Raw genomic sequence first — 13,112 nt, forward strand, 5'->3', positions numbered from 1 at the left:
ATATGATTTGCAAATATTTTGTCCTGTTCAGTAGATTGCCTTTTCATTTTGCTCATTATTTCCTTTGCTGTGCAGAAGTTTTTTAGTTTGATGTAGTCTCAGTTGTTTTATTTTTGCTTTTGTTGCCTTTGCTTTTACAGTTAGATCCAAAAAACCATGGACAAGACTGATGTCAAGAATTTACCACCTACGTTTTCTTCTAGGAGTTTTATGGTTTGAGGTCTTACATTTCAGGTGTTTAATTCATTTGGAGTTAATTTTTGTGTATGGTGTAAATAGTGGTACAGTTTCATTCTTTTGCACGTATCTGTCCAATTTTCCCCAACACCATTTATTTAAGAGACTTTCCTTTCCCCATTGTATATTCTCAGCTCCCTGTCATAAATTAATTAACCACATATGTGTGGGTTTACTTCTGGGCTGTCTATTCTGTTCCTTTGATTTCTGTGTCTTTTTATGCTAATGTCGTACTGTTTTGATTACTTTAGCTTTGTAATGTAGTCTGAAGTCAGGGAGCATCGTGATGCCTCCAGCTTGGTTCTTCTTCCTCAAAGTTGCTTTGGCTACTTGGGATCTTTTGTGATGCCATAGGAATTTTAGGATGTGGTTTCTATTTCTGTGATAAATGCCATTGGAATTTTGATAGGGATTGCATTAAATCTGTAGGTTGCTTTGGATAATATAGACCATTTTAACAATATTAATTCTTTCCAGTTCATGAGCATGGAGTACCTTTATTTGTGTCTTCAATTTTTTTCATCAGTGGTTAAATTTATTCCTCAGTATTTTATTCTTTTTGATGTGACTGTAAATGGGATTGTTGTCTTATTTTCTCCTTCTGATAGTTTGTTGTTAATGTACAGAAATCAGCAGATTTCTATATATTGATTTTGTATACTGCAACTTCATTCATTCATTTTAACCATGTTTTTGATGAAGTCTTTAGAGTTTTCTATGTATAATATCATGTAATTTGCAGATGGTGATAGTTCTACTTCTTCCTTTCCAGTTTAGATTCCTTTTATTTCTTTTTTTGCCTAATTGTTCTGGCTAGGACCTCTAATACCATGCTGAATAAAAGTGGCAAGAGTGGGTATCTTTTTCTCATTCCTGATCTTGAGGAAAATTTTTAGCTTTCATTATTGAGTATGATGTTAGCTGTGGGCCAGCTTTCTTTCTGAGGTGATGAAACTGTTCTGACATTAAATAGTGGGGATGTATGCAAAACTCTGCAACTATACTAAAAACCACTGAATTGTACCCTTTAAAAAGGTGCATTTTAGGGAATTCCCCAGTGGTCCAGCAGTTAGGACTCCTCGTCTCATTGCCGAGGGCCCAGGTTCAATCCCTGGTTGGGGAACTAAGATCCCACAAGCCATGCGGCATAGTCATAAATGAATGAATGGATAAATAAATAAATAAGTCTCCCTTTAAAAGAAAAACTGCATTTTATAGTATGTGAATTCTGTCTCCTGAAGGCTGTTATTAAATAACTGAAATAATGGTAGCCACTGCTTTTCCTAAAATGTACTAGTGCTCAGATTTCTATTAGTTCTGTGGATGTTATGTGTGTACATGTGTGTACTGAGCAAATATGATAAGTGATACGATAATATCACATTGTGTAAGCAATGAAATGTTATATAATATTTTTGGCTCCAAATTCTCATTTGTTAATTGAACTTCATGGAGACCTTAGGGACTTATTTATGTAAATAACCACGCTGCTTTTACTAAAGAATACATCCTTTTATCTCTGGAAGTTAATATTGCAAGTGATTGTATTATAAATTGTTACCTTTCTTTTTCTAGGATTTCCTGAGAAGACAACAGTCAAACAGCGTTATCGTCTACTTGGAAATAGTCTCAATGTGCATGTAGTAGCTCAACTAATCAAAATCCTGTGTGAATAATTTTTAAGTAACTCTGAAACATGGTGCAGTGTTCCAATTATATCCAAATAATAATTCTGAAATTCTTTTTTGAATTAATTTTGACAAAATTCAACTAAATTATCTTATTCTCTCGTTAATAAGAATTTGGATTTATCAGGAAAATGCCGTTTTGTTTCCTTAAGTTTATATTACTGTGTTCTGTAAGGTGAAAATTATTGTTATCCTTTAGGGGAATATCTTTTTATATGAAATTGTTAAATATATATGTAAAATATCCCCTTTATAATATTATGGTATAGACAAATTTAGGAACATTAGAATTTTAATGTCTACATGAATATTTTGTAAAGTGTCATAACAGGTGTACTATATGAACTTGAGAAACTGTATGTTGTGTATGTAATTAAAGAAGTTGCTTTATGAATCTATCATTTTACTTTTTTAAAATAATTCTTTCCTATTTCTAAAATGATGATTCTAATTCTGCCCTGTTTAAAATATTGAATGTTTTACTTAATTTCAATTTTTTAAACATTCCTTTATTTTATCTAAACAAATGTGTATAATATTTTAGACCAAATTATCATCATTTACCTTCTACAACAGTCCGAAGAAAATCTCAGAAATAGTAATCCTAATTCTTGATTACCTCTCCATCGGTATGCCATAGAAAGTGTAGGTGCACATTATTTAATTATCTTTTAATTCTACTTCCTTCTGAAAGACAAAACTCACTGTCCCTTTTTTCATTTGTACATACCTACCTGTAGTTTGCTATCTTCAGAGCTTGCTTTTGTCTTCCTTTTCAGCTTCTTGTTGTAAGTTGAATTTGCCATCATGATCTAAGGAATGTAGCACAGCATTAAGATTTTAGGGAGGGAACTCTGCCCTCTGACCCCATTCCACATACCTATTCTGTGAATTAACTTTTTATAACTTTAACTTTCTCTGACTCTCCCTCTCCATAGACTTCTTGGAATTAGGACTCTAATCAGACTAAATCTTGCATCATAAATCCTGTGGTTTTGATTTTGGTGATAAAACCAAGTGACAAATAGAAGAGAAATGAAAAGAAATAAGATGAGAAATTTTGTCACAAAATTTTAATTCATATTTTTATTCTTAAAAAACAATCATCCTGATATGGAAAAATTGGAACCCTATGCCATTACTGATGGGAATGTAAAATAGTGCAGCCTCTGTAGAAGATAGATGATAATCCCTTTAAAAAAAATTAAACACAGAATTACCATGTGATAAAGCAATTCCACTTCTAGGTATATACCCAAAAGAATTGAAAAGAGGGACTAAGATATTTGTATACCAATGTTCATTGCAGCGTTATTGACGATATTCAGCTGTAAAAAGGAAGGAAATTCTGACACGTTACAACATGGATGAACCTTGAAGACATTATATTCAGTGAAATAAACCAGACACAAAAGGACAAAGTCTGTATAATAATTCCATTTATATGAGGTATGTACAAGAGTCAAATTCACAGAGATAGAAAGTAGACTAGTGGTTACCAGGGCTCAGGAGACCAGGGAAATGGGAGTTCACGTTTAATGGGTGTAGAGTGTCTGGGGGAGGTGCCAGAGTTCTGGAGGTGGGTAATGGTGATGGTTGCACAACACTGTGAGCGTACTTAATGGCACTGAATTGCATGCTTGAAAACTGCTTAAATGGCACATTTTATGTTATGTGCATTTTATCACAATTAAAAAAAACAAACATTCCCCACCACCATTTTTTCAGAAGAACTCATAGATAAATATGGGAATAGGGAAGCTGTAGACCAATGCATATATGTATCCACTATCACTGTCTACATTTTGTGTATGTGTTTAAAGATAAACCTTAGTACAAGTCTCATAAATGATAGTATACAGCTATCTGAAATCACTTTGGCACACTTTCTCTGTTTTCCTCACTGATGAAGAGATTCTTACCAATAAGAAGGTTCAGAGTTTTACTATGATTATGCTGTAATTATAGTGTCCTGTGCCCCGCTGTGCAATGCTACAGCAACATGTGTTGAGTTACAGCGCACCAGGCAGAAACATATGAAGGCTCTGTGGCGCCACGTGCATACCAGCTAGGAGCTAAAATATAGCTTTGTGAAAAATTTTAAATTATTGAAGTACATCCATGGGCGGATTGTGATTCTTGCCCTTAATTAATTATATATAATAGCAAGCACAAAATTCATACATTAATGAAGATATATTTACCAGAGTATCACTTAATTAGCATATATACACATCTTGGAAATTCTGATATTTGGACTTACTGTAAGCTTATTCAACATTTTGGAAAATATAGGCTCTCCTTTTAAAAAAACAATAATTAAATCTTTGCCATTTCTAACAGGAAACTGATTTTTTGTTCTCCCCTTTGCATCGCTTGTGCTCTTTTATTTTTTAAATTTTTTTAAAAAATTTATTTTGCACTTGGGCTTTGTCTAGTTGCATCGAGCAGGGGCTACTCTTCGTTGCGGTGCGCGGGCTTCTCACTGCCGTGGCTTCTCTTGTTGCGGAGCGTGGGCTCTAGGCGCGCGGGCTTCAGTAGTTGTGGCACGCGGGCTCAGTAGTTGTGGCTCGCGGGCTCTAGAGCGCAGGCTCAGTAGTTGTGGCGCACAGGCTTGTTGCTCCACAGCGTGTGGGATCCTCCCGGACCAGGGCTCGAACCCGTGCGCCCTGCATTGGCAGGCGGATTCTTAACCCCTGCGCCACCAGGGAAGCTCCCACTTGTGCTTTTTTAAATGGTTTGCCAAATAATCATAAATGATTTATTACCCTGCTTCATATTTTTAGTAAGTTTTCCATACCGAAATATAATGCATGAGATAAATCAATTTAAACCGAATGAATCATATTGGAAAATGATTTTGAAGAGGAGTTATGTAGTCATAGGAGAAAGAGCCAGTGCTCGATCATCTTAACCCTTAGTGGCAGGCAGTAGAGCCAAATGATGAGGGCGGTGAGTCGCCCTGTTACTGAGGGATCAGCTGACCCTCTGCAAGTTCAGAGTCCCCTGAACATTGTGTTCTGGCTAGTAAATCAGACCTGCACAGTAGGCACTGCCCTGTGCCTTGAAAAGTGAGAAAATACCACTGACTATCAGCCAACTTGCTCCCCCTCACAAGACAGAGCCTTTTAAGGAGACAAAACCAGTAGTTGAGATTGTGAAAGTTGACGGGCCACCTAGCACTAAAATTATTTTTTTGAGGTATTGGGCAAGATTCTTTAACAAAAATCACAGTTTGTCTTTTGTTCTAACCTCAACCTAATTTGGGTCAGAAGTTATTAAATTGTAGGAGGCTTTTGAGGGTAGATGAGTGAAGCTAAGCACAAGTGAAACTGGTTTGATTCTAGCTCTATAGCAGTACGCAATAAAGAAGCATCCGCCGTATGAGCCAGCCTCAAGCACGTACTGAAGGATGCGTTCTGTGGGCCAGCTGCCGTGTCTGCACCCAAACTAAAGTGGCTCTGGTTGCTCGTTGTTTTGGTTTTTTTTTTTTTGCGGTACGCGGGCCTCTCACTGTTGTGGCCTCTCCGGTTGCGGAGCACAGGCTCCGGACGCTCAGGCTCAGCGGCCATGGCTCCCGGGCCCAGCCGCTCCGCGGCATGTGGGATCCTCCCGGACTGGAGCACAAACCCGTGTCCCCTGCATCGGCAGGCGGACTCTCAACCACTGCGCCACCAGGGAAGCCCTGCTCGTTTTGTTTTGATAACTTTATGATTTAAAATCAAAAGTTAAAATCAACAACTTCCCAAATAAGCCAAGATAACACAATAAGCCCATATAGGTAAAGTAGTTAAAGGATGTTTTTCTGAGTTGGTTATGTTGTTGAAAAGGTTAACTTTTCATAATTTGGTTTTTGGCTTGGAACTATGACTGTTTGAGGCCACCAGTTGTAAACTGACTTGCTAATAGCTTTGGGCTTTGAAATTGAGTGAGTGTTGTAGGTTTCAGCAGTTTCTTATAGACTGTGATTGACCTGGTTATATAATTTTTCAAGACAGCCTTGGAACTTCCCTGTACTGGAATTCTTTTCTTCTCAGGTTCTACTGTCAAAATGTGCTACATACAGCTGTCATATCACCTTCTTAACATGCATCTTTTTTGACCCACCTCCAATCCAACCTATTCTTTCTCCGTTCATCATACTCACCAGGATGTCTAGTTATGCCTATAATACTTCACTTGGCAAAGTTCCTTTGCATATTTTATTAAAGAGCAGTAAAAATCCCACATATGTTCTTCAACTTCAGATCATACTGGTCAGTCTTTCTTTACCATTTTTCCTCTCCTGTCATTCGTTCACTTTGCTGCTAAAATTTTAAACTTCGTTGTGTTTTTTCTTTAAATCCATTTTCCTGACCTCTCTCCTTGACTTCTAAGAACATTTTACACTAAAATACTCATGCTCTTCAAAATCTTACACAACCACGACCCAAACTACATTACTATTTTTGTCTTGATTTTTGAGTTTATTCCTTTTAAAATGTATTTGTTCAACAAATACGAGTATGTGCAAAGAACTTTTTTGGCTTCTTATTCCCCAAGTTCTCAAATAAATTTGTTATATATTTACTGTAGGTTCTGAGTGTTATTTTCAATTACATCCAGCACTTATAACTCTCCCTCAAGTACACCATACTTGATTCCTAAAGCTTCCAAAATCTTGTTTTTTCTAGAAATCTGAATTTAGATAGAAATTTTCACAAAAACTAGAAGATAGGAAGTTACTTTTCTGATAGAACTCTTCTTTATAGCCCTAGGATGTTCTCATTTATTTTCTTATACATACTATGGTTTCACTGTTTACTTCAAGTATTTGCTCTGTATTTTATTTTGTTTGTATCTTTATTCATATCAGGGCAGATTTAAATTATGAGTGTAAATATGGAACATGTTTATTTAGCCAAGCTGGCTCTATAATCAGATGAGATCACCTAAAGAAGAGTCTAAAGAGAGAACAGAGAGTGGTTTGGAGCTGAACTTTATCCGTTCCTGAAGATGCAGTCCTCAGATCTCTCTATCCTTCACCGTCCAAGCCATTTTTCTCAGAGATCTCACCCTTTTCTGTAACTACTTTTTTGCCCACGGCACCCAGAAAATATAATTTTGACTCAAATAGTTGTTATTTTGCTTACTTAGCTACTTAGGAACTTAGCTAGTTCCTTACACAAGTACAGTTAAATTTTATACACAAAAAAAGATTGAAAATACCTACTGGAATGTGATACTCCTTGTATAGTAGATACAGGTTGAGTTTGCTATTTGAGAACTCATCCTATGGATGAATAGACAATAAGCTTGATAGTTGCTATACTTTGAATTGGTTTAAAATGAAAAATATTCCATGGTTTAGAGAATGTAAACTTCCAGGAGGGCAGGGATTTAATTTTTTTTTTTTTTTTTTTTTTTACTGCTACCTTCCCAGTGACTGCAACAGTACCTGGTGCACAGTGAGCACTCAATAAATATTTGTTAAATGAGTGAATATAGTCACCATACTGGATCGATATAGAAAATTCCAAAGGCTGTCCTACTGTGGAATTTAAAGTGTCTTTAAGTCACTTTAATTGGTGTTATTGCTACTTCCTCTATTAACAGAGGAATAGCCAAATTTCCTCAAGTTTGGAATATATGATTTAAAAAAGAATTCTAGGATAGAACTTGGGGTTTTGGCTTTGGGGGAAGCTGTGCAGATATAAGTTTTTTAAAATGCTGTATTCTGACTTGTCCAGACAAGAGGGAAGACTCATTTTTCCTGCTCCTTCCTGATAAGTACAATTACCAATTCTGGATAAGTATGATTATAAAATAATGCAAGAGACATCAGAAAGAAAACTCTGAAAGGTGTAAGGAAGAAAACAAACCAGCTAAGTACTCCCACAACTGGAGTGGGGCCATAGTTACAGGATGTCTTATCACCTCCCACCCAACAGAAGAAGGTAACCCAGGCTTCGTGTTTTCTGACCACCAAGCTAGCAACATAAGGGAGCCCAGGATGGAACAGGGGTCCTGCTGACAACCAGGTGAGTCTGATACAACCCTCAAGGGCATTTTGTAGGGATCCCCACTGGCAAGTGTCCAGGGGAAGCATTACTCCCCTGGCAGGTCCAGGCTCCTCTCACTTGTTGAGAGACACTGAGCAACCATGGAGCCCTGACAAGGGGCATCCTGCCACAGGAGTGTCTGACCTAGAAGTTTTCATCACCATGGGCAGGGGGCTGTCTTCCCCCAACCTAGAGGTACCAGGTGACTCGTCTTGGGGAAAACTTCTTTCCCCTAAAGTAACACCATCAAGGACCACTTTGAGCTCCAGCAGCACCGGATAGACCAAGTTAACACTGCAAAGGCTCTGAAATTTAAACTGCCACTGGAATCATAGACCAAAAGGTAGGCCAGGGCCTGCATGCTAAACATAAACATAGTGACTGCCTGCTAAAATAAAAGATTAAAATAGAACCCAGAGTCTTCTAACATAATAGATGAAATATCCAGGATATAATCTAAAATCACCTGTCATACCAAGAACCAAGCAAATCACAACAAATAAGAAAAGACAGCCAACTGATGGCACCTCCAGGATGAACCAGGTGTTGGATTTATCTGACAAAGATTTTAAAGCATCCATCATAAAAATGCCTTAACAAGTAGTTACAAATTCTTTTGAAGCAAAAAATAGAAAGGCTCCCCAAGGAAATAGTTAACAAAGATTTTTTTTTTTTTAACGTTGATAAAAAAACCACTATGATGTGCATTTTTGTCCCAGTTTTTTTTAAAAAAGAAATAAAGGCAATTATATAACTGAAAAATACAATAGCCAAAATGGAAAACTCATTGGATGGGTTCTATAATAGAATGAAAATGACAAGTGATAGAATCAGTGAACTTGAAAATAAGCAATAGAATTAATAAATCTGAATAACAAAGAGAAGATGGGAAAAATGAGACTCAGTGACCTCTGAGACAGTAATAAAGAGCCAACATTCATATATTTGGAGTCCAAGAAGTAGAGGAGAAAAAAGAATAGAGCTGGATGAATGTGCAAAGAAATAATGGATGAAAACATCTCAAATTTAGCAAAGAATAAATACGCAGGTTCAGGAAGCTGAGTGTACCCCAAACAGGATAAGCTGAAAGAAATCCATGCGAAGACACTTCATAATTAAACATGTGAAAACTAAAAACAAAGAAAAAAATTAAAGCAGCCAGAGAGAAGGGACATATTACTACAGCAGAACACAGCTTGAATAACAGCATGTTTCTCATCAGAAACCACGGGGGCTAGAAAGAGGTGGCACAGCAGTGCTGAAAGAAAGAAACTGTTAACTTTCTGTGAAAGTTCTGTGTCCAGACTGTCCCACAGGAATGAAGGGGAGATAATGATGTTCTCAAATGAAGCAAAACTAAAAGTGTTTGTTGCTAGGAAACCTACCCATAACCAATGGCTATTGGACGTTCTTCAAACAGAAATGAAATGATTAAAAAAAGACATCTTGGAGCATCAGGAAGGAAGAAAGAGTAATGGAAGGAGCAGAAGTATGGATACTTACAATAGACTCTGCTTCTCCTCATGAATTTTATAAATCACATTTGATGATTGAAACAAAAATTATAATACCATCTAATGCTCAAGACAATATTTACAAGTGGAGAAATTCAAGGGACCTAAATGGAACTGAGATTTCATTTCACTTAAAGTGGTGAATTGCTGCTAGCAATCAACTGTGATGTCATGTCCGTACAGTATCTTGTTATGCCCAGAGCAGCAGCCACTGCAGAAACTGTGCAAAGAAATGCACTCAAAACCACTACAGATAAATCAGGATGGAATCCTAAGAAATATTTAAGTAACCCACAGGAAGGCAAGAAAAGAGAGAGGAATGTGAAGCAGAGGAAACAAACAAAAATGATTAAATGGCACACAAGCTCTACCAGATCGATAAATGTCTTAAATATAGTTGGTCAAAATACAGTATTTAAAATACAGAGATTGGTAGAGTGGATTGAAAAACATCATTTAATTATATACTTTGATAAGAAACAACGTGCTTCAAATGAAATGATTTAAGTAGGTTGAAAGTAAACGATGGTAAAAACAAGACCCACCGTGGGAATCTGTCTTAATAATATAATTCGAAAGGACGGCAGTTTATAGGAATGAAGATATTAAACATAGTGAAACTGGAAGCCGATTAAATGTGTTACAATAAGACAATGCTGAAATACAAGATTGTGAAACCAATCAATAAAACATGCAACGAGCAGCTCCTTTGACAAACAGTTTGGTAGTTCCTCAAAACATTGTGTTACTATGTGACCCAACAAGAGTGCTCGTAGGCATATTCCAGAGAGAACTGAAAACATGTCCACACACAAACTTGTACGTGAGTGTTCACAGCAACATTATTCATAATAGCGAAAAAGGGAAATGACTATTGTGTTCATCAGTTGATGTATGAATAAACAAAATGTGTATGTCCGTACAATAGATTCAGTCATAAAAAAGGATGCAGTACTGATACATGCTACAACATAGATGAACCTTGAAAACATTACGCTAAGTGAAAGAAGCCAGTCTTTGAATATTCCATTCAATGTAATATAGTTATATTACTTTTATAATTATTCTTTCTATCAAAACCAGTACTCTATTCCACCTCTACCATAGGTAATCTAGCTTTCAAGTCACTACTTCATTTGCATCCCGATGGCATATAATACCGTCTCCTCCCCAGACTTTTTTCCTCCAGGACAAAGGCTGTATCTTACCCAGTTCTGTCTCCTCAGTGCCTCTCTCAGATGCTGACAATCAGGGGGTACCTAATAAATAATTGTCCAATTAATTTGACTCGAATATGAATATGCTGAGTATTGTCGCAGAATCATTATGTCTTTCATGACTTGGGGAATTGCTGGAATATTTCTATCTGTCAACCTAAACAAGAATAGCACATTAGATGTTATAAGAAAAGTATTTAATACCACAATTGTGTGTAACTCCTAGGGGATTGTTTATGCCTTCTCTAAACGCAGTTTAGGAATTGTTGGCAAAGCCTGATTTAGTAGTACTTCTATAATAAATATAGCCCAAGCCGCTATTTTAAAAAAGAAAAATACAAAGGGACAAAGGCTTTGGTCTTTACAGATCTTAGAGTAATGGCACTGAGTAAGAGTGAGAAGTGGGGTCATTTCAGCCTTCTTCCCGCCCTTGATGACAACACCTTATATGTTCCCACAGATCTGCGTGGCACTTCAATTAATGCATCCCCTGGGAATGATGGCCCTTTGTAAGGCATCAGCCTTGTTAAAACACTCCTCCTGTCATCAATCACATCAGTGAAGCAAAGCCTCCCATCACCAGATAAAGATGCCTCTGTGAACTGCTTCTGTTTGTATCTCTCCAATTAGAAGTTCACCACAAGAGGCAGTTCTGTAGCTGCCAAGTATCCCTAGACTCTTTTGTTTCCCCTCATTTTACCATTCTCTTTATTTTTTTTAATAGATCTTTATTGGAGTATAATTGCTTTACAATACCGTGTTAGTTTCTGTTGTATACCAAAGTGAATCAGCCATATGCATACATATATCCCCGTATCCCCTCCCTCTTGAGCCTCCCTCCCACCCTCCCTATCCCACCCCTCTAGGTGGTCACAAAGCACCGAGCTGATCTCCCTGTGCTATGCGGCTGCTTCCCACTAGCTATCTATTTTACATTTGGTAGTGTATATATGTCCATGCTACTCTCTCACTTCGTCCCAGCTTACCCTTCCCCCTCCCAGTATCCTCAAGTCCATTCTCTATGTCTGCGTCTCTATTCCTGCCCTGCAACTAGCTTCATCAGTACCATTTTTTTTTTTTTTTAGATTCCATATATATGTGTTAGCATACAGTATTTGTTTTTCTGACTTACTTCACTCTGTATGACAGTCTCTAGGTCAATCCACCTCACTGCAAATAACTCAGTTTTGTTTCTTTGTATGGCTGAATAATATTCCATTGTATATATGTGCCCCATCTTCTTTAGCCATTCGTCTGTTGATGGACACTTGGGTTGGTTCCGTGTCCTGGCTGTTGTGAATAGAGCTGCAGTGAACATTGGGGTGCATGTCCCTTTTTGAATTATGGTTTTCTCAGGTTATCCCTAAACTCGTCTTCCTTCCCTCCCCTGCATCCCCGCAGTGGTGAATTTTCAGTTGCTCTCTTCGTCTCATCAAATACAAAATACTGTTACAAAAATGCATTTCCCCCTTTTCAAAAGGTTAGAGTAGCAACTATTTGCCCCTACATGGCTACAATCACTTTCATGATTGTGTTAATACAACCTGGCATTTTCTTTGATTATAGTATGAAAGGTGTCTAAATCTTTCACTTCATTGCCTTGTTCAGGGAATTTTAGGAGTCACAGAGTAGAAAACTTATTTTATTCTTTTTAGGTTACCGTGGAAAGGGATGTCAGGTGGGTTTACCCGTGGTCCTCATCAAAGATAACCTCCGCTTTATGGCTTCACACCTTCATGGAAATCAAGCTTGAATTCATCCAGCAGAAGTGCTGGAGTCCTGGGGTCTTGAGCTGTGGGAGGTGGGGAAAGCTGTATTGTGTCCCCCCTGGCTTTTGGAGCCATGAATTCTAGCAATGTATGCCCTCTGCTGTGTGCTCTGTCCTTAACCAGTCCCTGTCTCACAATGACACAAGACTCCCCAGTACACAGACGCTGTGTGTGTGTTTGTATATATGCCATTAGCAACCTCTGTTCCTTATGTGAAGCTTTGTTCCTCTATTACATTCCTCCCTCTGGATATGAATTTTCTGATTATATCCTCTTTGTTTATGTAAGGATTATTGCACTTAAAAAAAATCTGAAAAAGAAAAGCAAAAAAGTCCTCCAGACTCTCAATAATGAATAACAAGATCTACCTCCTCAGGAAAGTCTCTGCCAAACCTGAATTATTCAAATGGTAATGATTAACCCATAATGCTTTTTCATTCTGCTCAAGGATAATTGCAATCATTGTAGTAATGAGCATGGAGAACAAACGTCTGGATTGTGTTCCCTGAGTCAAGAGCACACTGCATTCAAAAAGGTCAGTTTATCGCAGTAGTGGATTTGGTAATTTACTAGGAGGTAATGCATTTTCCATGAAATGAGCAAGTGAATAGTTTTAAACTTACATCAATTTCCATAATTATTTTAT

At 37.4% G+C, this 13,112-nt stretch overlaps 2 protein-coding genes across 2 annotated transcripts in view; both read left to right on the forward strand.

Annotated features, from left to right (window-relative positions):
• The window catches only part of TRDMT1 (tRNA aspartic acid methyltransferase 1), a 49,264-nt gene extending 46,943 nt beyond the window's left edge, over positions 1-2,321 (forward strand). Inside the window, 1 exon segment of the mRNA XM_032623683.1 lies at positions 1,813-2,321. Coding sequence (XP_032479574.1) covers positions 1,813-1,913 — 101 coding nt within the window. The 3' untranslated portion in view covers positions 1,914-2,321.
• Positions 2,322-12,915: 10,594 nt separating this feature from the next.
• CUBN (cubilin) overlaps positions 12,916-13,112 on the forward strand; it is a 280,069-nt gene continuing 279,872 nt past the window's right edge. The window contains 1 exon segment of the mRNA XM_032622320.1: positions 12,916-13,001. The gene's annotated coding sequence lies outside the window, so the exon portion shown is untranslated.

This window comes from Phocoena sinus, chromosome 2 (genome assembly GCF_008692025.1).
Source record: "Phocoena sinus isolate mPhoSin1 chromosome 2, mPhoSin1.pri, whole genome shotgun sequence".
NCBI lineage: Eukaryota > Metazoa > Chordata > Mammalia > Artiodactyla > Phocoenidae > Phocoena > Phocoena sinus.